Source organism: Bufo gargarizans, chromosome 1 (assembly GCF_014858855.1).
Source record: "Bufo gargarizans isolate SCDJY-AF-19 chromosome 1, ASM1485885v1, whole genome shotgun sequence".
Taxonomy (NCBI): Eukaryota; Metazoa; Chordata; class Amphibia; order Anura; family Bufonidae; genus Bufo; species Bufo gargarizans.
The window spans coordinates 701,757,931-701,784,730 of NC_058080.1; the positions used below are offsets into that span (position 1 = coordinate 701,757,931).

Sequence of the window (26,800 nt, forward strand, 5' to 3'; positions counted from 1 at the left end):
GGGGTAAACTGTCTGATACTTTAGGCTAACCTGGCTGTTACAAACCACGTCAGTAAATCCGGCCATACATCATGGATAGCTGTTTGCAAAGAAGTCGTTTGGCTGACAGATTCCTCGAGATCCCACAACCTCACCCAATAAACACGCATGCTCAGCTTGGTCAAGCATGCATGTGTTCTCGGGAGGGGGAGTGGTGTAAGTTGCTGACAGGCGGGTGCATTCACACGACCGTATTTTTGGCTCCGCATCCGTTCCGCAATTTTGCGGAAAGGGTGCGGACCCATTCATTTCAATGGGGCCGAAAAAGATGCATCCGTAGATCCGTTCCGCAGCCCCGCAAAAAAGATATAGCACGTCCTATTCTTGTCCGCAATCGCGGACAAGAATAGGCATTTCTATCATAGGGCCGGCTACAGTCACACGGCCGGTATCCGTGTTTTGCGGATCCAAAATTTGGGGACCGCAAAACACATACAGTCGTGTGAATGTAGCCTAACCCTGAAAACAAAAGGCTCAGGTATAATGAACCCAACAGTTCGACCCATCTTACCCTTGAAATCTGCCATCAGGGGCAAAAGTAGAAAACCCCATTCATGTTATTCAGCCAGACATATTTGGCCAATATTAATCTGATTTATATGGCAAGCTTAAAGGGGTTGCTCCAGCTGGATATTCATGACATATCAATAGGATATACCATAAATGTCCGATTGGTGCAGGACCCACCTCAGGGACCTGCTCCTATCTCAAGGATGGGAGCACGCCCTGAACGGAGTGCAAGCTGTGCATGGGTAGCTTTTTCCACTAAGGGACTTAGTGGTGAATGAGGGGCGGCCTCATATGCGTCACGTGTTCTCCATTCACATTGGGATGCCTTTCATGAAACAGAATCAGATCCCATAGGTGTGACCCACACCAATCAGACATATATGGCGTATCCTATCGATATGCCATAAATGTCCAGATGGGACTACCCCTTTAAGGCCGATGTGCGGCAGAAACTCCATGATATTGCACAACCAAAATTGCATAAAACCACGTATGCAATTTTTTGCAGTTTTAAATCACATGCGCTAGCAGTTTCATACAGACACGGGCAGGTAGTTGTACACATCTGTGATCAAGACCCCCCTAATATTCTAATATGGGGGGGGGGGACAGACAAGCATTTATCAGCTATATGCATTCATTACACTGGAAGAGAAGTTACAGAAGAAGCGTAAAAACTTACAGCACTGAGAGACGGCCATGGGCAGCGGTTTATTCTGCACATCTTCTGTGTAGGAATACTAGAAGAGAGACATATGGACGCTGTATAAGATCTGTTATATTACATACAGGTAATACAGTTATATAGACATATATAAAGAAAGAAATGAATGAATCCCCTCCTATCTACCCTACAGAGGGGGGATGTATGTGTATTTTTGTAAAAGTATCGGGACCGGTGGGGGGGACTTTCCCCTTCATGGAAATCTAGGGGGGCGCTTCTGGAAAAATATCACATTGGGCCGTGAACATATAACTGAACAAGAGCTATGGTCCATACCAGTATTAGACTAGAGCGGCATGGCGGCTATGACTATGCGACATTAAAGGGCATCTGTCAGCAGATTTGTACCTATGACACTGGCTGACCTGTTACATGTGCACTTAGCAGTTGAAGACATCTGTGTTGGTCCCATGTTCATAAATGTCTGCATTGCTGAGAAAAATGAAGTTGTAATATATGCAAATGAGCCTCTAGGGGCAACAGGGGCGTTTCTGTTGCACCTAGAGGGTCTGCTATCTCTGCAACTGCCGCACCCTCTGTACTTTGATTGACAGGGCCAGGCAGTGGAAATGTGATCACTCCTGGTCCTGACTTCTCCAGGAGTAGAGAGGGAGCAGCAGTTGCAGAGATGGCGGAGCCTCGAGGTGTAACAGAAACGCCCCCGTTGCTCCTAGAGGATCATTTGCATATATTACAACTTCATTTTCTCAGCAATGCAGACATTTATGAACATGGGACCAACACAGATGTCTTTAGCTGCCAAACGCACATGTAACAGGTCAGCCGGTGTCGTAGGTACAAAGCTGCTGACAGATGCCTTTTAAGATACTTACATCGAATTACTAAAATTGCACCCGATAGTCGACGCGTTGCATTAACTTGCAAATCACAACGGCCACATTCAGTTGACATTGAGCGACATTGTGATCTTAGCCTAACGTTTGATTATCGAAGGTCCCTTCAGACAGATGCCAACCACATTACTTCCACACTAGGCGCCACTGTTGCCCACGGTATTGCAGTCCAGTCTTCCTGAAGGGAACTGGGCTAAGCTGCAATACCAGGAACAGCCTAAAAAACAGGAGTGGTGCTGTTCCTGAAAAATAAATATTCATACGTCTGTTTCAGTCGTCGATTTCTAGCAAATTGCACTGATGAACTTACAGACCCATGAACCCCCACCCGCCATTACCCTTTTGTGGGGAATGGGACAGAAGAGGGAGTGTTTTCTGGGTAAAAAACGCACGTTTGCTGTGACGTGCCCTGTAATTGTGCTGTATACAGGAGGTATCCAACATGTGCGGTGTCACATAGGCGCCCAGCAAGCGGCTGCCTTCGCAGCGAGAGGCGAGTTACTATTATTTGCTGTGTGATGAGCGCTGCTGCGAGCTGTGGGAGGATAATTGCCGGGTAAGAAGAAAAGACAAATTCTGCTTTACTTGGAAGATTTTAGGTTTTGAAAGCTCTCAAGTCACAACAATAAGCTCACGTGACCCCGCTCTAATGCAAAATAAAGGGCAGGGGTAAGTGGGATCCCGTGCCCCCGCATGACTTGAGCAGCAGGTTGACCATGTGCACGGCCACCCCACTCATCTCTATAGGACTGCCAGACAGGGCCAGCGTACAGCGCTCAGTTATCACAGGTAGTCCTATGGACTTTGAATGGAGGGAAAAGTATGCACACTTGACTATTGCTCCATTCAAACGGGAAACGCAGGGTCTCCATTCTCATGGTCACAGAGGATCCCTACCGATCTAGCAGTTAACCCCCTATCCTAACCGCAGTACCCCTTTAGCCTTCAGCAGCTCTCCTTTCTGTCTGTAAATTGAGACATTACTCATTTACATTCCCTTTAAACCTAGTCCTCCTCACACCACTGCCGGGCTCTATACATGCATCGGAGGCCTCTCTTGCATTACGCCAGGCACTTGTGCCAGCAGCAGGGTACAATCGGGATGGGTTTTCAGACTCTTAACGTAAATAATGTCTCCCATCACTAACAGGAAGCAGAGTTTTTGGAAGAATTAGGAGCACATCCGATCGTGACGTCAGCGGGAGAACCCTCAGCCAGTCGGACGGTCACGTGATCGCGGATAGGAGAGCGGAATCGGCGGAGACACAGAAAGGGCAAGTAGAGGTTAGCTGGAAGAGCCAATTTAGGTACTAGCCAAGATAACCCCTTTAAGACTTCTCTACAGTGTACGGAAAGAGTGTGCAACTTCTGGGCGCCTGCTGCAGTGGTGGCCATCGAAGTGTTGTGCAAACAACCACACAATACTTGACAAACAGGCAGTCGCTGCAGCCAAACACAGGCAAATTGGTGAGGTTAATGGAGTAAAACCCTGTGCTATACTCCAGAGCAGAATTCACAATTCTAAAGTTGATAATGGAAAGAAACACCCCAAACAGCTGCTTATTCTCATTACACCAGATGACGGCACAACGCTTGGTGTAAAGACTACAATTCCTAAAATGCTAATCCCCAGAACCTGTTCCTTACAGACACTCAGGGGCAGACTGGCCTTAGACCTTACAGGGAATTTTCCCTGTGGGAAGATGCCTGTAGGGCCACCCGAGCCCTCCTCAGTACCACTGGCGGGGTACATACTATTAGGGGAACTAGAGAGGTCATTATAAGGGCTCATGCACACAAACGTACTTTCTTTCCGTGTCCATTCCATGTGCACATGAGCCCTAAGAGGAGGTCCAGGCAGCATGCTGACGGTAGGGCTGGCTTGGTACTCTGGCCCACTTTTCATCTCCTAAGCCCACCGCTCCATATTTGGATGAGGAGGACAGAACGTGGAAGCTATTGATTGCCACCACAGAGGGACAGCTTCTGGGGAGGTATTTTGTGTTGCACTGTGGGATGATATTCTATGTTGCACTATGGTATTACTGACCCTGCCCACATGTATTGGCCCCATCTACTTGTGTTGTTTCACCTTCTGTCATTTTGGACCCACCTGCAACATAGGGGCCACTTTTAGGTTTATTTCCAGGGCCACTTTAAGTTCCTAGTCCACCCAAGCAGACACTGAACAAACTGGGAAAACCTGCAGAATTGTGAATGCAGCTCTAGAGTATAATACAAGTAGGAACTATAGATTAATACTAGATAAGTGACTAAACTTTTTAGTAGATTTTTTTGCGCATGTGCAGAATGGCGGACATAAGCTTCAAGACAGAAGACCTCTTTAAGAAAACTACTGAAAACAGGATAAGTGAAGGACACATTCTTATATTTAAGTCAATGACATGTAAGCTTTGTATCCCTCTCATTACTGCAAGATCCGGCCAGGCTGCAGTACACGACGCGATGCCCTGCGGATACTGGAAGCAGATGATTCCATGGATACAGAGATCTGGATGACGGGGAGACGCAGCACGTTACGCTTCTGACCTTGGCTTCTTCTCCTCCTACACAGAACGAGGAACTAAAAATACACCCACCTCTCCGGCCTCTCCCAAGGTGTTAATCTCCTCCAGCTTCGTGGTCCAATATTTCGCCTCCTCTTCAGGGATATCTAAAGAAGGACACAGAAAATTGGTCATTGGGATATCTGGGGGAAAGCTAGAGCAAAGGCAAATCCTCCTCAATGATAAGTGATTCAGATGTCTTCAGCAGAAGGCGCCTGGAATAATGGAGAGGTCAATAAGGCTAAAGGACTTCATGCACAGTATAGATCACAAATCATCAGAACCACGCAGAAAACCCAACCGCACGCAGTACTCCAGGGGAACCTACCTGATTTCAGAAGTGGTTGGTGCCAAGAGCCCAAATAAGATTGTAGGCTTTCGGTAGGACCGCCCGACAATCTACTGTGCATGGGGCGCTCCCTGTTCAACATCTGACCCTTTTGTTCTATGTAAATAAAGCTTAACGTGTACCAATCATTTTGTGAAAATCTTTGATGCATCACAGAGACACATGAGAAGTTTTGATCAGTGGGGGTTGGGTGCTGCAACCTTCATCGAAAATGAAAATAAAGGGAACGCAAAGAGGGCCGCGCATAAACTTTAGCTTTCAATGAGCCTGTACCCAACTTGTCTGCTCTCCAAGGAGAACAAAGCAGAACCCGTGAAAAACAAAGGGACACAACTGAGCAATTCTGCGATTTCATTTTGGTGATCAAGGAAGGTATCAGCATTCAGCACCCACTAATGAAGTGAATGAAGCTGCGTGAAAATCCCATTGCATCCGCAAGCAAGTGCGAATGCCATGTGTTTTTAACGGATGGTTGCTAAGAGATGTTGTTTGTGAACATTCCGTTTTTTATCATGCACGTGCAAAACGCATTTAGGGTCCATTCACACGTCTGTGTGCGTTTTGCGGACCCACAAAACACGGACACCCGCAATGTGCATTCTGCAATTTGCGGACCGCACATTGCCGGCACTAATAGAAAATGCCCTATTCTTGTCCGCAATTGCGGACAATAATAGGGCATGTTCTATTTTTTTCGGGAACGGAAATGCGGACCCGGAAGTGCGGGCCTGCATTTCCGGATCCGGGCCGCAATAGAAATGAATGGGTCCGCAATTCCGTTCCGCAAAATGCGGAACACAATTGCGGACGTGTGAATGGACCCTAAAATCGCATTGCGCCCGCACGATAAAAACTGAACAACTGAGCACTAAGAAAACTGAATGGACTTGCTTGCGAAATCGCACAGTTTTCACTGAAGCATCCACAACGCATCCGGACCTAATCCGGACACGCTCGTCTGCAAGGGGCCTTAGACTCAACTGCGATCACTTTTCAGCCAGTGATTGTGGAATCACTTCTGATCTTTCCCCGAATGACACAACATTATGTCAAAATAGCAGCAGCACAAAAACCACATCACAGCAAGCCAATCTGCACACACCCGACATACCCCTACACAATGGATAAAACTTCAGGCTGCAGAGCGCCACCTGTAGGGAGAAGAGCGATAAGATATACCACGCAGCGGCCAAGGAGAACATAATGAAGGGGTTTTCAGCAAGAAGTTACTGGGTGGAGCCAGTGGTCTCCAGAAGAACAAGATGCTGGTCTGGGCCCTCACTGGAAGGACATGCAAATCCCATAAGACCCAAGTGTCCAGAATACTGCTGACCTGATACACAACAACTACAGTAACCATACATTACCTGGTAAAAAAGAAAGTTATATAGATACTTTAATTTTTTTGCTCCTAATGGATAAAAAGTCTGTGAAAAAGAAATAGATGCGTCTGTGAGAACCAGAAGTTGGAGGAGGTCGTATAGATTATTGTGAGTATATTAACAACCATTTAATTACAGTGCAGTGTATGTACTAGTGAATGTGTGGACATAAGTATTCCGGCTTATAGTCATACCACTCACAATCTTTAGAATTTACTATTGTTTTCCAAGTTGTCCGTAAAAATATGTCCACGATTAACTTTTCCTGAAAACAGAAATGAATAAAGATGGTGTCCCTGCACTGCCTCAGGAAAGAACAAAGATTTCATATCCTGCTTTCCACTGACGGTGAGCGGTCTGATGCCAAGTGTCACCCCCAATCTCAGCTGACAACAATTACTACATCAGCGCTAACTACTCAAGAGAACATCCACAAAAGACACGTTTTGGCAAGGAAAACCCGCTGCAGATTTTACTCCAAACCTGCAGCACAATCCACGGAAAAAATGTCTTGAGTTACATTTGGATGCGCAGTGGATTTCACGCTTCGTATTGTATAAAATCCACACTGCAGGTTATATACTGGTTCTGCTGTAGAATTCTTTCTAAACAATCTTATCTATTTATGGTAGAGGTTTTACACATGTATTTCTACTGTGGAAAAGCATATCCGCCACATGTTGCTGCACCCATACCGACCCTTATATACAAGTATACAGATACTAGAATACTGCTCCTATGTACAAGAATATAACTGCTATAATACTGCTCCTATGTACAAGAATATAACTGCTATAATACTGCTCCTATGTATAAGAATATAACTGCTATAATACTACTCCTATGTACAAGAATATAACTGCTATAATACTGCCTCCTATGTATAAGAATATAACTGCTATAATACTACTCCTATGTACAAGAATATAACTGCTATAATACTGCCTCCTATGTATAAGAATATAACTGCTATAATACTGCACCTATGTACAAGAATATAACTGCTATAATACTGCTCCTATGTACAAGAATATAACTACTATAATACTGCCTCCTATGTACAAGAATGTAACTACTATCATACTGCTCCTATGTACAAGAATATAACTACTATAATACTGCTCCTATATACAAGAATATAACTACTATAATACTGCCTTCTATGTATAAGAATATAACTACTATAATACTGCCTTCTATGTATAAGAATATAACTACTATAATACTGCCTTCTATGTATAAGAATATAACTACTATAATACTGCTCCTATGTACAAGAATATAACTACTATAATACTGCTCCTATGTACAAGAATATAACTACTATAAAACTGCCTCCTATGTACAAGAATATAACTACTATAATACTGCTCCTATGTATAAGAATATAACTACTATAATACTGCTCCTATGTAGAAGATTATAACTACTATAATACTGCTCCTATGTATAAGAATATAACTACTATAATACTGCCTTCTATGTATAAGAATATAACTACTATAATACTGCTCCTATGTATAAGAATATAACTACTATAATACTGCCTTCTATGTATAAGAATATAACTACTATAATACTGCCTCCTATGTACAAGAATATAACTACTATAATACTGCTCCTATGTACAAAAATATAACTACTATAATACTGCATCCTATGTACAAGAATATAACTACTATAATACTGCTCCTATGTATAAGAATATAACTACTATAATACTGCTCCTATGTATAAGAATATAACTACTATAATACTGCTCCTATGTATAAGAATATAACTACTATAATACTGCTCCTATGTATAAGAATATAACTACTATGATACTGCCTTCTATGTACAAGAATATAACTACTATAATACTGCTCCTATGTACAAGAATATAACTACTATAATACTGCTCCTATGTATAAGAATATAACTACTGGGGGGCGGAGCCGAGCCACGCTGCTGAATGGCCGCACGAGCTTGAGCTCCTCCAGCATTCCGGCTCATTTACCCAATAAAAGCTTAGATTTTACCTGATTATGGGGAAAACTGGCAAAGAAAAGACAAGAGGAAGCTCAGAGTCTACCCCACAGCGCTCCAGACAGCCTGAGATGGAGAAATTTCTCCGAAAAACGCCGAGAGCTGCCGCACAGAAAGGCGCCAATATGGCGGCATCTATTGCACAGGACTCTGACGCAGGAGAGGTGTCCGATGCGGGCAGCGGCTCTGATGCCTCAGACAGGAGGCCCAGAGATCCGCCTCTATCAGAGCGGACCCTTCGCCGGGTCCTTGAGTCGGCCCTTACACCTCTCAAGCAGGATTTGGCGGACATCAAAGATGACATGAAGCATTTGGGCCAGAGAGTGGTCACGCTGGAGGGTACGCAAGACGCCATCTTAACCTATGAAGGTAAAGCATCAGAAGTGCTAGCATCCCATAAGGCTCTACTGAATGAGGCCTTCCTGAAACTGGAGGACCAGGAGAACCGGAGCCGCCGGCGCAATATACGCATACGCGGCCTTCCTGAGTCGATAGCAGCAGAGGCCTTACCGACTGTGGCGCGTGAGCTGTTCTCCACTATGCTGGGGCCCGACAGAGCGGAGGGGATCGTGGTGGAGCGCATACACAGGGCGCTGCGCCCTAGGCCTAAACCACAAGAGCCACCACGTGACGTAATTTGCGGTCTACTGAGCTATGTAGACACCGCAGCCCTCTTAAAAAGGCAAAGAGAGATGGAGGTGCTAGAATACGAAAACGCGCAGATACAGATGTTCCAGGATCTGGCGCCATCCACCCTGGCTAAGCGGCGCCTGTTCAAGCCTCTCCTAGAAGTCCTCAGGAAGACGTCGACTCCGTTCCGGTGGCTTTACCCTTTTGGGCTGGCGGTCTCTAGGAATGGAAAGCTGCTCACAGTGCGATCGCCTGCAGACCTGGAGTCAGTTTGGAGGTCCCTTGATGTCCCTCCGGTGGAGATTCCCTCGTGGCTACCAGCCGACCAAGATGGCCCCTTGCCTATCCCGCCGCGGGTGTCTCCTTGGCAGACGGCATCCGCAAGTAAGCCAGACCGCGTGGGTCGCAGCAAGATGGACAGGGCCCTCACATGAGCCCAGGCCAGGGTGACGTTGGTTGTTTTTGCCTGCTAGCAGGAGCTGCTAATAATGTATCTTGCCTTCCTTTTCTACATTGGAGATGACTGTCTCTCAGCTACATAGCTTATTGTTTACATAGACGGTTGAGGCCTTTTCTGATCATCTTGCTTTTTGCAATGTTCTACGTTTTTGGCCTAGTGTTTTTATAAGAAGTCATGCTTTAATCGGGACTCTTTTCTGATGTTTTGGAACTCTGCCTCCCAGTAGGCAATCTTTTCTCCCCAACTGCAGGGGAATGACCGGATCGTTTCCGGTGCTGGAAATGTTTTATGTCTTTGGTCTCCTTTTTTGTAGTAGACCTAGAGGTGCTTTACCTGCCCCCTCGCCAATCCAACCCTGTCTTGGATGGTGATAGGTGAAGCACTCACTCTCTTTTTGTGCTGGTTTTCTACCAGCTTCACATGTTGGTTGTTATATCTCTTATTTTCTGTTTATTTTTGCCTTTCCCCCTTTTTCCTCATATTCCTTACTCTGCTCATGCATACTATGTGCTCTTTATTGCTTTCCTGGGTATTTGGTACTATTTCTCTCATGAACGTATATGATATGTCTTCCATTGTAGTCGCCTCCCTAAATGTTCATGGGCTGAACGAGCCATGCAAACGGTCTCAAATTATTTCTCTTCTCCTGAGGGACAAAGTCTCAGTTGCCTTTCTGCAGGAGACTCATTTTAGGACACGTAGAATCCCCAACCTCCCCCCTAAGAAATTTGTTCAGTGGTTCCATAGCACGAATGACTCAGCTAGTAGAGGAGTTAGTGTGGCTCTGCACAAAAATCTACCATTCAAGCACACCGCTACCTCAGCGGACCCTGAGGGACGGTACATTTTTGTGAAGGGTGTATTAAGCGATTCACCGGTTACGTTCGCCAATCTATATGCGCCTAATAGGGGCCAAATACCATGGCTCGTTCAGACCCTTGATTTATTGGCGTCTTTCTCTGATGGACTGCTAGTTTTGGGGGGCGACTTCAATGTCGCCTTGGAGCCGGCGGTGGACACCTCAGTGGGTAGACCGTCTGTGTCCTATAGGCTTTTGAAGAGGCTTAAAACTTCCCTACGAAAATTGAAGGTCAGGGATGTGTGGCGTACTTTGAATCCCAGTGGCAGGGATTATACATACTACTCACATGCCAAGTCGTCCTTCCATAGGTTGGATTACCTGTTCTTGTCTGACTCACATATACGCAATGTCTCTGGGGCCCGGATTGGTAGTATCACATTATCCGATCACGCGCCTGTTATTATTAATTTCTCCCTCTCTGGACCAGTCAGAAAAGAACGCTTATGGCGTCTCAACGACACCTTGATTTTGGATCCCACCCACGCTTGCAAAATTAAGACATCAATTTCAGAATTTTTAAAAATTAATGATACACCCGACTCCCCTCCTTCTCCTTCCATACTGTGGGAATCCCATAAGGTAGTAATTAGGGGGGAACTTATCGCGTTAGGAGCTCATGTGAAGAAACAGAGGACGCAGGCCTTAGATGCTGTGCTAGCAGACATTGCTCGCCTTGAATCCTCTCACAAGGAGTCCCAGGCCAAGCGCTGCCTGAAAGATCTTACTGAAGCCAGAGTACGCTTAAGAAATCTATTGAATGTCACCTCTGCTAAGCTGGTCCTGCGCTCACGTTTTAAAGCATACGCACATGGAGATAGAGGAAACAGACTGATGTCGGCGATTGCTAAGAAGCAGTTCTCTGACTCCTTTGTTTCCTCTATTAAGGACTCCAAAGGTGAAATGCATAAATCCACTCTGGATATTGCCAAGGCATTTTGCGCCTTTTATGAAGCCTTATATAAAACTTGCCCTCCCCTGAGGGGTCCACGGCTGGTGATCTTTCAGAGGCAACGGATAAGTTTTTACAGACTCTAGACCTTCCCTCTATATCTTCAACCAAGGCGTCTCAGCTTACTAGACCCATTACTGATTCTGAGATTTATAAGGTGCTCACGTCCATCCCCTCGGGCAAAAGCCCAGGCCCAGATGGTTTTTCCGTCACGTATTATAAGTCCTTTAAGGACGTTTTAATTCCCCGCTTTAGGGATTTGTGCAATTATCTTCTCTCTGGAGGCTCCCTGGCTCCTCACTCTTTATTGGCGCACATCACTGTCCTGCATAAAGAGAATAAGGATCCAACTTGTTGCAGCAACTACAGACCGATCTCTCTGCTTAACTGTGATGTGAAGTGGTGGGCGAAGATTTTGGCTACAAGGCTTCAGGATGTTCTTCCTGACATCGTTCATGAGGAACAAGTTGGCTTTGTCCATGGCAGACAGGGGTCCAATAATACGGTGCGGCTTCTTCATCTTGTAAATTGGGCCAAAAGATCCTCTAAGCCCTTAGTGTTGGTTAGTACCGATGCGGAAAAGGCCTTCGACAGGGTCAGCTGGCACTATATGTCGCGGACCCTGTCGAAGTTTGGTCTTCCAGACCAATTCATTGCAGCCATTTATACCTTGTATTCATCCCCCTCTGCCAGGGTCAAAGTTAACGGTGCATTATCACCACCATTTCGCATCACCAACGGGACGAGGCAGGGTTGCCCCCTCTCTCCTGCACTATTCGTTTTAGTAATGGAGACCCTTTCGTGTAAAATAAGAGGAGACCCGGATATTAAAGGTCTTCAGATCGGTGCTTCTACACATGTTGCTGCAGCATTTGCGGATGATCTATTGGTTGTGATCTCCAACCCTAAGGAGGCCTTACCCAAATTACTGACTATATTCGAGAGCTTTGGATTTATATCCAATTTTAAAATTAATTATGGGAAATCCATGGCGCTTAACATCTCCTGTCCACAGGCAGTGATTAATGATATTAAGCGTGCCACTCCATTCGCTTGGGCCTCCAGAGACATTGCGTATTTGGGGACTCACATATCGGCAAATGTACAGGATCTGGCTTCCCTTAACTTTATACCGCTTCTGCAAACAGTGCGTACGCATTGTAGGAGAGTCCCCGGAATAATAATGGACGGACGATACGTGCCACCAGAGGTCCTGGCCTCGGTGGAGTAAGAACCGGATCATTGCGGTTACAGCGGCGAATGCTGCTGGCGCAGCGTGTCCGGGCCGGTTCTTACTGTTCCCCACGGCCAGCCCAGGTTTTTGGTGGAGCTGGGCCTTTAAGAACCCAGCCTGCTGATGATGGGGGTGGGGTGTGTCTTGCTGTGCTGGAGATTTCCACAGACAGAGTGAGTGCTGGTGAAGGAGAGTCTGGGCGCAGCACACATTGAAGGATAGCCCTGGGACCTGTGGTGCTACGAGCCGAAGGGGCTCTGGCCTGAGGGAGACAAAGGCAGATAGCTTACAAGCCTGCAGAACTGCTGTGGTCTGTCCAAAACAAGGTGACTCAAACCTGCTGTTTATTTTCTATGGAAGGACTTTTGTTTTATGCACTATGTGGATATGCACCTGTGTGGTCTGCACATTGCCTGTTATGCCGTTGGTGTGAATAAAGTCACAGTGTATCACAAAGACTGTCTATGATTGCCTCAATACTGCCGCCGCTACCGTAGCCTACCACGAGCACATCCCCACAGCATCTACAAAATTTGAGACTTCCATTTGTCTCCTGGATAGGGAGAAAGAACTACATTAAGACCTTTATTCTTCCCAAATTTCTGTATTTGCTGCAGGTGCTCCCTATTTGGTTGCCAAACTCATATTTTACAGAAATACGGAGAGTATTCACACGCTTCCTATGGAACGGAAAATCTCCGCGTATAGCTTATTCGGTTCTCACGAGGGACAGACGGTTTGGTGGTTTTGGGATGCCAGATGTGAAATTATATTATAACGCAGTACAGCTCTGCAGATGTGTAGCTATCATGACTCGTCACTCCAATTCCCTTTGTTCTCGCCTTGAAAATGTACTGTTCACGAACCAAGAACTACTTACTTTGTGGGGCATTAGGCCTATTTCGGCTAATCACTACTACTCCTCTCCGGTTTGGAAGGGGATGCTGGTTGAATGGTCCAAAATGGTTCAGTCTCGCATTTTTAATTTTCCTAACCCTAGTATGCCACTTAACTTACTGCAGAGCCACATCCACCCCTCTGTGTTAAACCCCTCCGGGATTTGGTCTAAGCTCGCTGATATTTCTCTGCGGGATGTCCTTCTCCCGGATGGCAGTTTGAACTGGGATTCAGTGGTGGACCTCCCGGAGGTTAAAGCTGCGCCTTTTTTCCACTTAGCAGATTTTAAACGAGACACTAAAAAGTGTACTGGGCCCTTTGCAGGTAGTAGTTCCCCCTCCTGGCTTGAACAGAGGGTTTTGGCTACTAAACCTCCCCTTAGACCGTTATCCCAGATGTATAAAGAAATACTCTCTTCATTACCCCCAGAGCTACATTATGTGGTCTCCTGGGAACGGGAGCTCTCCATGTCTCTTACGGAGCCGGAGAAGGCGTTCATCCTGTCCCACTCACACGGCTTCAGTCGTTGTGTGAGGATTCAGGAGAATTCCTTTAAGCTTCCCAGTAGGTGGTACAAGACACCTGAGTTTTTGCATAAATTGAACCCAGAGATCCCTGAATCGTGTTGGAGATGTGGTACAGGTATTGGATCTTTGTCGCATATTTGGTGGCTTTGTCACAAAATTCAACCGTTTTGGAATTCAATTGAGGCATTGGTTAACCAAATATGCAACACAAGGGTATCAATAGATGCTAAACTAGTGCTATTATGGTGCCCTAACAGCTCTCTCACTCCCTCTAAGCATGATCTCCCTACGATGCTGCTTACAGCGGCAAAGTTACTTATCCCCTTTTTGTGGAAGAACGACTCCCCACCGACTCTCCATATGTGGACTGACAAGGTGGACCAGATTTACCGTTTCGAGGAGCTTGTGCATTGGGAGACCAATTCACGTGCCCGCTTCTTAAAATTATGGTCCCCATGGAAAGCCCATAGAAATTTTCCATGATAGAGCAGAAGTTATCTCACTTCCTCGTTTCCCCCCCCTCCTCCCTTTCCTCCCTCCTGGTTGTTCCTTCCCCTTCTTTCCTTTTTACCTTTTTATTTAATGTTTCTTACTAACTAAGGCAAGATTGCTTGTATTGTCTACATATGACGTGTATGCTTAATGATCGTATGGAAATTTGTTATCACCATTGTACTGTCATGTGTGGGTCTCGACCCTGATCTTTTGCTTTCTTTCAATAAAAAGAAATATGGTTAAGAATATAACTACTATAATACTGCCTTCTATGTATAAGAATATAACTACTATAATACTGCTCCTATGTATAAGAATATAACTACTATAATACTGCCTTCTATGTATAAGAATATAACTACTATAATACTGCTCCTATGTATAAGAATATAACTACTATAATACTGCCTTCTATGTATAAGAATATAACTACTATAATACTGCTCCTATGTATAAGAATATAACTAGTATAATACTGCCTCCTATGTACAAGAATGTAACTACTATAATACTGCCTCCTATGTACAAGAATATAACTGCTATAATACTGCCTCCTATGTACAAGAATATAACTACTATAATACTGCCTCCTATGTACAAGAATATAACTACTATAATACTGCCTCCTATGTACAAGAATATAACTACTATAATACTGCTCCTATGTACAAGAATATAATTACTATAATACTATTCCTATGTATAAGAATATAACTACTATAATACTGCTCCTATGTACAGGAATATAACTACTATAATACTGCCTCCTATGTACAAGAATATAACTACTATAATACTGCTCCTATGTACAAAAATATAACTAGTATAATACTGCATCCTATGTACAAGAATATACTGTAACTACTATAATACTGCTCCTATGTACAAGAATATAACTACTATAATACTGCTCCTATGTACAAGAATATAACTACTATAATACTGCTCCTATGTAGAAGAATATAACTACCATAATACTGCTCCTATGTACAAGACTATAACTACTATAATACTGCCTTCTATGTACAAGAATATAACTACTATAATACTGCTCCTATGTAGAAGAATATAACTGCTATAATACTGCTCCTATGTACAAGAATATAACTGCTATAGGGGGCGGAGCCTGGCTGCAGATCTGGCCGGACGTATGTAGGAGAGCTCTCCTCCTCACCACTCTGCTAACTGGTAAATTTTGCGGTCTAAATCGCTCAAGAATGGGAAAAGTGGGTAGATACATACCCAGAGAGAAAACTGAAGCCAGCAAACCAGAGCGCGGGGTATCCGACATGGAGAAATACCTGAATAAGAAGTCTCCAGCTCCAGCGCCGGCCGGCCCTAAGATGGCGCCGCCGGAAACTGATGACTGGGGCAGAGAATCGGAGGATGATGAAGAGGCCATAAATGACCGGGAAGCATGCCCCGCTTCACAAAGTGCTGCTCCGATATCAAGGAAGTTCCTGCAGCAGGCGTTATCGGCGGCCCTCACCCCAGTTGTACAGGAGCTGCAGGAAATCAAAGCTGACCTGAAGCATATTGGCGGGAGGGTGGAAACGCTGGAGGACAACCAGGCGTCCATCACGAAATATGTAAGAACTGCATGCGACAACACCATGGCTTTAGCAGCCTCCCTGGACACAGCGTACTCCCTTATTGAAGACCAGGAGAATCGGAATAGGAGAAAGAACCTCTGCATCCGCGGCCTGCCTGAAAGCATCGCACACGAGGGCTTACCAGAAGCCGCAGGCGCCATCTTCTCCCTACTCCTGGGAAGCTCCAGCACAGCCGAGATCCAGATTGAGCGCATTCATAGAGCGCTCAGGCCGAAGCCGAAGGAGAAGGAGAACCCTAGAGACGTTGTATGCGGTCTATTGAGGTATGTGGATACCGCTGCGCTAATGCAGGCCGCTAGAAACAGGAGAGAAATCCTGTACGAAGGCGCCAAAATCTCCATCTACCAGGATCTGGCGTCCTCTACCTTGAATAAACGGAGGGCGCTGCGGCCCCTCACAGAGCATCTGCGCCATCACAAGGTGCCGTATAAATGGCTATTCCCCTTCGGCCTTACATTCGCTGTGGATGGGAAGCGCTGTACCATTCGCCTGCCTCAAGACCTCCAGGCTGCCTGGGAGCTGTTACAGACGGACCCGCTTGATGTGCCATCCTGGCTGCCATCTGCCGACATCGGGACACAGCTGCCAGAACTACCAGAGGCCGCAGGTTGGCTCAAAGCTTCACAAAAGAGGAAGAACCAGCACAGATCAAGAGACACTTGAAGTTCTAGAGACTGTCCAGTGGCTCTACCTAATTCACAAGAGTGACTTCCCACAGATTCCAGGGAAGGACAGGTTCATGCTGATCTTTGCAATACCATGAGGCTGCAAGTATACCTGTCTGTCAAAAGTATTGATGAGTTCCTGTTCTTGTTGTACTCCGCAGGGTAGATACTTTACCCTGCAGTGCCACTTCTCTGCATTCACTTAGACCAATATCTGTAAGGTGCTATTCCGCACCAGTCCAGCAGGTGGTGCACTGTGGACACCATTGAGTAATGTGGTTCCATATTGCATCCCCCCTACCTACCAGGGTTACAATGGCACAAACCTGGTACATGTGCCTGGTTGCATGGCTGTTCACGCCCGCTTCACTGCAGCTAAGTGACCTGCTGCGGTGTTGCTGGCATGGGAGCCATTGCACTGTTCTATTTGTCATGTTGACAGAATCTTTAGTTGTGACGTTATTGGTTCACTCCCTAGATGCGGTCGAGGTGTATGACTGGAGTTCTCCGGTTCCAAGGATACCCTATTCTCGCAATGATGTCGTCAATTAAAGGGAACCTGTCACCCAAAAATCGCCTATTAAGCTGTTTACAGTACCTTATAGTGCTGTATAGTCGTTTCCTGATGCACTTTTTGTTAGTTTTGCAGCATGTATGCTCAGTCAGAAATCGATGTTATATTCAGCTGCTGCCCCGTGCTTCAAGTCAGGCTTGAAGTCACGGGGGCAGCGGCCTCGGCGTCTTACATGGCCCTCTCCCCGCCCCCTGCCTCTGTGACTGACAGCCGAAATCCGATTCCGGGACCGCGCTCAACGGCCGCATGCGCAGTAAAGGGCGGCAGGAGCGCGGTCCCGGCTGCCGCGCGTACTACGCGCCGTCTTACTTTCGCCGCACTGCGCATGCGCCCGACATCCTGTATCAAACGCGCCCGCGCCCAGATGCCGGGCGCGGGCGCGTTTGATACAGGATGTCGGGCGCATGCGCAGTGCGGCGAAAGTAAGACGGCGCGTAGTACGCGCGGCAGCCGGGACCGCGCTCCTGCCGCCCTTTACTGCGCATGCGGCCGTTGAGCGCGGTCCCGGAATCGGATTTCGGCTGTCAGTCACAGAGGCAGGGGGCGGGGAGAGGGCCATGTAAGACGCCGAGGCCGCTGCCCCCGTGACTTCAAGCCTGACTTGAAGCACGGGGCAGCAGCTGAATATAACATCGATTTCTGACTGAGCATACATGCTGCAAAACTAACAAAAAGTGCATCAGGAAACGACTATACAGCACTATAAGGTACTGTAAACAGCTTAATAGGCGATTTTTGGGTGACAGGTTCCCTTTAAATGTACAACGTACAATGTCAGGGGCTTTAACACCCCACAAAAGCGCTCTCAGGTCATCCGTCTGTTAAAAAAGAATAATACGGATATCTGCTTCTTTCAGGAGCTGCATTTTAAAGAGACTCATATACCCAAAATGCAGAACCCATACTTTCAGCACTGGTATTTTAGTGCCTTTGAAAAAGCAAAGAGAGGGGTGGGTATTGCAATTTCTAGGAGAGTACCATTTACATTGATATCTACCCTGACGGACCCTGAGGGCCGCTTCATATTCGTGAAAGGCCTCATTGGCACACAAAAGGTTACGCTTGCCAGTTTGTACAGCCCTAACCGTGGTCAGAAGCAATGGATCAAGACCACACTGAATAAACTTGAGTTATTCGCAGAAGGGATTAGATTAATTGGGGGAGACCTCAATGTCACTTTGAACCCCATCATTGATGCCTCTGATGGCTCCTCCCAATTGACCCAGTCAGCACTAGGATGTATCAACAGCTATATTTCAGATATGAACCTGCTAGACGTCTGGCGACTAGCCCACCCAGATACTAGGGACTTCACCTTCTTCTCAGCACCGCATAAATCGCACAAACGGTTGGACTACATCTTACTGTCCAGCAATGCCGTGGATATGGTGGACTCGGCCGACATAGGTGTTGTGACCGTCTCTGACCACGCCCCAGTCTCTGCTGCCCTCAGATTCTCCAGCTTGCCAGCCTCAGTTAGACAGTGGCGCTTGAACGAGACGCTGCTAGATAGACAAGCAGACACCTCAACCCTAGAACAAAAATTAAGGGACTTCTTTGTGACCAATGCGACACCGGGTATGGCCCAGACGACACTCTGGGAGACGCACAAGGTGGTTATCCGGGGAGAGTTTATAGCCTTAGGCAGTAGGGTCAAGAAAGAGAAACAAAAGATTCTACATGATCTCTTAGTTCAGATAGCAGATAAAGAGGCGGTCCATAAACGGTCTAAAGCAATAACAGTTCAGACCGAACTGAATCAGCTGAGATCACAATTAAAAGATCACTTAAACATTCAAAATGCAAAAGCCTATCAATACGCCCAATATAAACATTATTCCCATGGCGACAAGGGGTCTAAGTTGACGTCCTCCCTCACGAAACAAAAGAGAGAGTCCATGTTCATACCCAATATTAAATCCAGCAATGGAAGTATACTGCACAAAACATCTGAGATTGCAGAGGAATTCCAGGAATTCTATAAGCAACTCTACGGCCTATCAGACCCCGACCACCCAGATCTTTCAATACCAGAGGCAACAGACTTGTTTCTGAGTGGCCTGAACTTACCCCGGATAACCTCCCAAGAAGGCGATACATTATTAGAGCCAGTCACTGAACTTGAGGTGAAATCGCTACTGACCTCTATGCCCACGGGTAAAAGCCCTGGCCCGGATGGATTTCCGGCGGGCTATTATAAAAAATTCTCAGATGTACTGATACCCCATCTGGTAACGTGGTGCAATGCACTACTGAATGGGGAAACCCTACACAAGCAATCATTGGAGGCCACGGTGACCATACTCCCAAAACCGGGGAAAGATCCCCTTCTCTGCGGTAGCTATAGGCCAATCTCGTTACTTAACGTGGATATTAAAATATGGGCCAAACTTCTAGCGACGCGGCTGGGCCGCTTGCTCCCCAAACTTATCCACCCTGACCAATCTGGCTTTGTCCCGGGGAGGGAGGGAAACCACAATTCCTGTAGGTTGATTGCTGCAATTCAGTGGGCCAAACTGAAAAACCTCCCCTTAGCGCTTCTCAGCGTAGATGCGGAGAAGGCCTTCGATCGGGTGAGCTGGGACTTTATGAGGAGGACACTGTTGAGGTTTGGAATCCCGACAAGATTCCAGGAGGCAGTCATGTCTTTATACAAGGGTCCGAGTGCAAGAATTAGGGTTAATGGCACATTGTCTCCATCCTTCCCTATTTGCAACGGGACACGTCAGGGCTGCCCCCTATCTCCTGCCTTATATATACTGGTCATGGAGACACTTCTTCAGGCCATTAGAGAACACGTAGATATACGTGGAGTGAAAACAGGAATTAACGGGGTAGAATACATCAATGTGGCTTACGCCGATGATCTACTGATCATGGTCTCCAACCCGATCGAGGCCTTCCCGCATCTTTTGAAATTGTTTGAAGAGTATGGTAGGCTGTCAAACTACAAAATGAACTATACCAAGTGAGAAGCCTTAAATGTTAATGCTCCGGCGAGCTCCATAGCCATTTTGAAAACCACTACACCCTTTAAATGGCAATCCTCATGTGTCTCCTATCTGGGGGTTAAGATCTCCGCGTCCACTGACGACCTATTTCGGCTTAACTATACTCCCCTTATAGCAGAGGTCCAGAAACAGCTCCAGTCGTTACGCCTCCCTTATTCCTCTTGGATGGGAAGGAAAAATATCCTAAAAGCATTTGTCCTTCCAAAAATTATGTACATATTACAGATGTTGCCAATATTTTTACCTAACTCGTACTTTACAAAGATCCGTAGACTTTTTGCGACTTACCTGTGGGGTGGTAAGAAGGCTAGGGCCCCTCACCAGAGGCTGATACTGGGGCGTGGTCATGGAGGTATAGCACTGCCAGATGTCCAGACGTATTACAGGGCCATACACCTGAAGAGGTGGTTGCAGCTCCACTCCCCTGCCTACCGCACATTGGGCACGGAATTGGAGCTAGTGCAGCTTACCCAACTACAGAAAGCGGCCTTATGGGGTCAATCAAACGCTTCACTTCACTCTCACGTGCTCCTAAAGGGCACCAGTTTAGTTATTAAACAGCTCAACAAGGCTCATGGGCTCCTACAGAACCCTACCGGTGCGATGCCAGCAGATCTTATACCACACTCTATCCAACCTTCAAGTGCTCAGGTCTCACAGATCTGGCACAGATTAAGAAGCTTCTCCACAGCCGAATTTATTGGGAAAATGAACGGCACCCTGCCGGAGCAGCACCCACTTAGCCAGCCTTGGAAGGCAACAAACTTCCTAGACCTAATATCTATCAATTCTGCTGGGAAACAACTACTCGCCCAGAAACCATGTGTAGTGACTCAGACTTGGTTTGAGAAGTTAGCAAACCCCCCCCTCCCCTCAACGCAAATTGATATCTAATATATATATGGCCTTGACCTCACCTCAGCGCCGCATAACCCCACAATATGTACACACCTGGGCCAACGACCTCAAGACTACTTTTTCGGAGACTGATATTCTCCGCATGCACGCACACTCGCATGGCTTCTCCCGCTGTGTGAAGATCCAAGAGCATTCATACAAGGTTCTCACGCAGTGGTACCTTACCCCCAAACAACTATTTCTTAGTGGCCTGAGTGATCACGACAAGTGTTGGAGATGTGGGGAGGAAGGCGGCACTCTTCTTCACATTTTCTGGTCCTGCCCCAAAATAAGAGGATATTGGGATAAAGTCTCCCAGATCATTAACGAAATTCTAAACACTAACCTGACGTTGACCCCTCAGCTTGTTCTTTTATGGCTCCCAACGAAGGACCTATCGCCGTCAAGGAACAAGCTGAGTACACACCTGATCCAGGCTGCACGTTTACTCATCCCCCAAAAGTGGCTGAGCTTAGATCCCCCCACTGTATCTCAGTGGTTAGGCAAATTGGACCATATACACCGTATGGAGGAGCTGGCGGGTTGGGAACTTAGGTCTCACGAGAAGCACAAGAAGTTGTGGGGCCCCTGGTGTACATATAGGCAGGCGAATGGTACTTTGCATCTTAGCGATTTTTGACTGACAACGACCTTGAGAAAGGTTTAGGGTGGTGACCGACACATTAGCGAGATTGGATGAGGATAACTGTCTTCCTCCCTTTGGAATCATCATAGGTTCTCAACAGCCTCAGACCGTATTTGTCCAGTTCTAAGGACATACTACACACCCCCCTCCCCCCCCCCTTCCTTCCTCCTCAAGCCCCCCCCCCCTAATCCCCACCCCTTTCCCCCCCCCCCCACTTTACCGGTTCGTTCTTGACTTACCTACCTCAGGTTACACTTTAATTGTCAATTGCTGTCATTGGCCGATCTAGTTATGTAAAATGCACCTTACTTATGCCTTATGTATAATGTCTATGTGCCTGTCAATTGCAAATTTTAATGTATGTCACTATCCTGACTTATACATCAATGTATGTGATGCTCTTTCTTTGCTGCTTTTCAATAAAAAGACAATTGACAAACAATATAACTGCTATAATACTGCTCCTATGTAGAAGATTATAACTACTATAATACTGCCTCCTATGTACAAGAATGTAACGTGCAGTGTAAATGTCAGATGAACTGAAGCAGTGACTATGGCTCCAAATCCCTTGCTTGTCTTCAGACTGCCATGGAGTTACATGATGAAATTCTGCCTGCCTATGGCATTGTATGTTAGTAAGGCTGAGCATGCACACCCAATGTGAAAACAGGCTGGTGTGAGATGCTTCTGAAAACTGTGATGAACGCCATATCCTTGTTTTATACTTCATTTAAAGTGTTACAGCAGTGGCTGCGAGCCGCTGCTGCAGTCCATCTTATCCTGCCCGGCAGGCTGGACCCACCTCCCGCTGTGACCGATGTACAGTGATGTCAATAGCCTAGGAAGAAGCTGCAGCACTCAAGGCCTCTTCTAACAGCTGATGGGTGGGGGTCCCAGGTGTCGCACCCCCGCTGATCTGATACTAAAGACATATCCTGAGAATAAGGCATAAATATATTTACCTAGATAACCCCTTTAAGGCACCTTCCTCTGTGGTAAGGTGCCTGAGCAGTAGGTTCTATAACTTGCTAGTTCCTGCAAACCATGCTGTATTTGTGTGTCTGCCAAAGTACTGACCTCTGCTTGTTACTCTGAAACTCCACTTCCTGTTCTGACCTGTGCCTGATTCTGCAAAGGGGCACTGCCAGCCACCTGGCTGCACAGGGAATTGCAGTTTGCCACATTCACTTGAAAAGAATGGTGCTTCAACTTCCTGCATAGCTTGTGGTCGGGAGCGCTGCTGCGCAGGGTTAAACAGTGCAAGAGACCAGCACTTGCAAACCTTACATTCTTAAGACTGGTGGAGGACTGACTTCTTTCCATAAAGTGATGGCATATCCTGGCGTAATACCACATTTTACAAGATGTGAAACCTCTTTAATGGAGAACATGAAGCCCGTGGCACCCTGGTGCACTCAGTTTGTCTCATGAAGGATAATTTTAGGAGCTCCCATTATAAAGCACCGGTGTCGTCAGGATAATTATGTCATCACAATAATCTCACTTCCTCAATCAAGAAACTTAAGAGGCGCTAAAGGATCTTTGACAATAACAGAGAAATCACAGAGAGTGGTCCCCCGCTGATCGGAGGCTTCTTCTAGAATCAACGTCACAGCCTCCTCCCGAGAAAGTGCAAGACAACTCTGTTATGATCCCCCCCAATTGGGTGAGATACACTACAAGTCTAAATTCAGCAACACGGTATATCTTCTTGCTTACTCAGCTCACATCTGATACTCTAGCCCCATCCAGAGCTGCATTCAAACTGCATCCGTATAGCATTCTTTTCTTAATATTTTTTTTTTCAGTACAATGCAATAATACAATTCTGCCCAGCACACTCTGTACAGAGACTAAACCTGCAGAGAGGGAGAAGTCCTGCTGACTGAGAGCTAGTAACAAAGCTGAAGAGTTGTGAATGCAGCTCTGGAGGTGACAGGAGCAGATGTGGATGGATATCAAGCAAAATTTCAAAAAGTTACAAAAATATTTTATTTAGAAGCCCAACAGTGAAAATACACGATCGAAATTCAGCTCCGCAACCAGGCATTGTCCTGAATGATTCTGCGCTGCCGCAGCCACTTTAGGATAAGGAGCAGAACTGTTGGTCAATGAATGTGGGCACCTAAACTAAAAGGATATCTGGCCGTTCATGGACATCGGCCGAAGAATTGTTATAATCATTTTAGCCAATTTGGTTGTGGCAGAGGGAGAAACAGGTGTGGCAGAGGGAGGAATAAGTGCGGCAGAGGGAGGAATAGGTGTGGCAGAGGGAGGAATAGGTGCGGCAGAGGGAGGAACAGGTGCGGCAGAGGGAGGAACAGGTGCGGCAGAGGGAGGAATAGGTGTGGCAGAGGGAGGAACAGGTGCGGCAGAGGGAGGAACAGGTGCGGCAGAGGGAGGAACAGGTGCGGCAGAGGGAGGAATAGGTGTGGCAGAGGGAGGAATAGGTGTGGCAGAGGGAGGAACAGGTGTGGCAGAGGGAGGAACAAGTGCGGCAGAGGGAGGAATAAGTGCGGCAGAGGGAGGAATAAGTGCGGCAGAGGGAGGAATAAGTGCGGCAGAGGGAGGAATAGGTGCGGCAGAGGGAGGAATAGGTGCGGCAGAGGGAGGAATAGGTGCGGCAGAGGGAGGAATAGGTGCGGCAGAGGGAGGAATAGGTGCGGCAGAGCTGAACTGAATTTGCAATAACTTGTGATAAGCTACAGTCAGGTCCATAAATATTGGGACACCGACACAATTCTAACATTTTTGGCTCTATACACCACCACAATGGATTTGAAATGAAACGCACAAGATGTTCTTTAACTGCAGACTGTCAGCTTTAATTTGAGGGTATTTACATCCAAATCAGGTGAACGGTGCAGGAATTACAACAGTTTGCATAAGTGCCTCCCACTTGTTATGAAACCAAAAGTAATGGGACAATTGGCTTCTCAGATGTTCCATGGCCAGGTGTGTGTTATTCCCTCATTATCCCAATTACAATGAGCAGATAAAAGGTCCAGGGTTCATTTCAAGTCTGCTATTTGCATTTGGAATCTGTTGCTGCCATCTCTCAAGATGAGATCCAAAGAGCGGTCAGCTATTAGTGAAGCAAGCCACCATTAGGCTGAAAGAAACAAAACAAACCCATCAGAGAGATAGCAAAAACATTAGGCGCGGCCAAAACAACTGTTTGGAACATTCTTAAAAAGAAGGAACGCACCGGTGAGCTCAGCAACACCAAAGACCCAGAAGACCACGGAAAACAACTGTGGTGGATGACCGAAGAATTCTTTCCCTGGTGAAGAAAACACCCTTCACAACAGTTGTCCAGATCAAGAACACTCTCCAGGAGGTAGGTGTATGTGTGTCAAAGTCAACAATCAAGAGAAGACTTCACCAGAGTAAATACAGAGGGTTCACCACAAGATGTAAACCATTGGTGAACCTCAAAAACAGGAAGGCCAAAATAGAGTTTGCCAAACGACATCTAAAAAAGCCTTCACAGTTCTGGAACAACATCCTATGGACAGATGAGACCAAGATCAACTTGTAGCAGAGTGATGGGAAGAGAAGAGTATGGAGAAGGAAAGTAACTGCTCATGATCCTAAGCATACCACCTCATCAGTGAAGCATGCTGGTGGTAGTGTCATGGCGTGGGCATGTATGGCTGCCAATTGAACTGGTTCTCTTGTATTTATTGATGATGTGACTGCTGACAAAAGCAGCAGGATGAATTCTGAAGTGCTTCAGGCAATATTATCTGCTCATATTCAGCCAAATGCTTCAGAACTCATTGGACGGCGCTTCACAGTGCAGATGGACAATGACCCAAAGCATACTGCAAAAGCAACAAGTGTTTTAAGGGAAAGAAGTGGAATGTTATGCAATGGCCAAGTCAATCACCTGACCTGAATCCGATTGAGCATTTCACTTGCTGAAGACAAAACTGAAGGGAAAAAGCCCCAAGAACAAGCACGAACTGAAGACAGTTGCAGTAGAGGCTTGGAAGAGCATCACCAAGGATGAAACCCAGCGACTGGTGATGTCTATGCGTTCCAGACTTCAGGCTGTAATTGACTTTAAAGGATTTGCAACCAAGCATTAAAAAGTGAAAATGTGATTTATGAATATTATTCTGTCCCATTACTTTTGGTCCCTTAACAAGTGGGAGGCACATATGCAAACTGTTGTAATTCCTGCACCGTTCACCTGATTTGGATGTAAATACCCTCAAATTAAAGCTGACAGTCTGCAGGTAAAGCACATCTTGTTCGTTTCATTTCAAATCCATTGTGGTGGTGTATAGAGCCAAAAATTGTAGAATTGTGTCGATGGCCCAATATTTATGGACCTGACTGTACAATCTTAGTGCTGCTGTATTTCATAAATTATTAGCTCAATGTAGTATAGATAAATAATATTTAGTACACAGCCTTCTTCCATTTTGTTTAGACTTTGTGGATCTGAAGAAAATAATTTTTATTTTTTTTTAAAGTGGCAGGTAAATGCCCAGAACTCACCAAAAGGCAGCTCGAACCTGGTGTCCAGTAAGATCTTATGAAGAGTCGGGTTCTGGGTCCCACAGATCTCATCGTCCTTCATCAAGACGTCAGCTTCCAGTGCTGTCCACTCTCCAGGGCCCTCCTGATAAAAACAAGAAAGTAAGTTCAGGGCCCGTCTATGGTCCGGGTCACAGCTCGTGCTTCCAAGATAAAGGAAAACACATCCCAGACAGATCAAGTGCAATCGCTGTTCTCCTACTTGACACAGATTCGGAAAATCTACCACGAGGTTGTTGTTTTTTGTTTGTTTGTTTTTTAACCTTTTCTGTGCTAGACCGGTGCTGGATACCGATATCTGATGGTGCCTATCATTTGTCTATTAGATTTAAGCCC

General features: G+C 46.1%; 1 protein-coding gene across 2 annotated transcripts in view; it reads right to left on the reverse strand.

The window, feature by feature from the left end:
- UNC13B (unc-13 homolog B) overlaps positions 1 to 26,800 on the reverse strand; it is a 339,965-nt gene that overhangs the window by 227,420 nt on the left and 85,745 nt on the right. For both annotated transcript variants that reach the window (XM_044276260.1, XM_044276259.1), the window contains exons 6-8: positions 26,426 to 26,549; positions 4,728 to 4,801; positions 1,232 to 1,289 (exon numbers count right to left, since the gene is read on the reverse strand). In XM_044276260.1, coding sequence (XP_044132195.1) covers positions 1,232 to 1,289; positions 4,728 to 4,801; positions 26,426 to 26,549 — 256 coding nt within the window. The remainder of the gene's footprint in view (positions 1 to 1,231; positions 1,290 to 4,727; positions 4,802 to 26,425; positions 26,550 to 26,800) is intronic.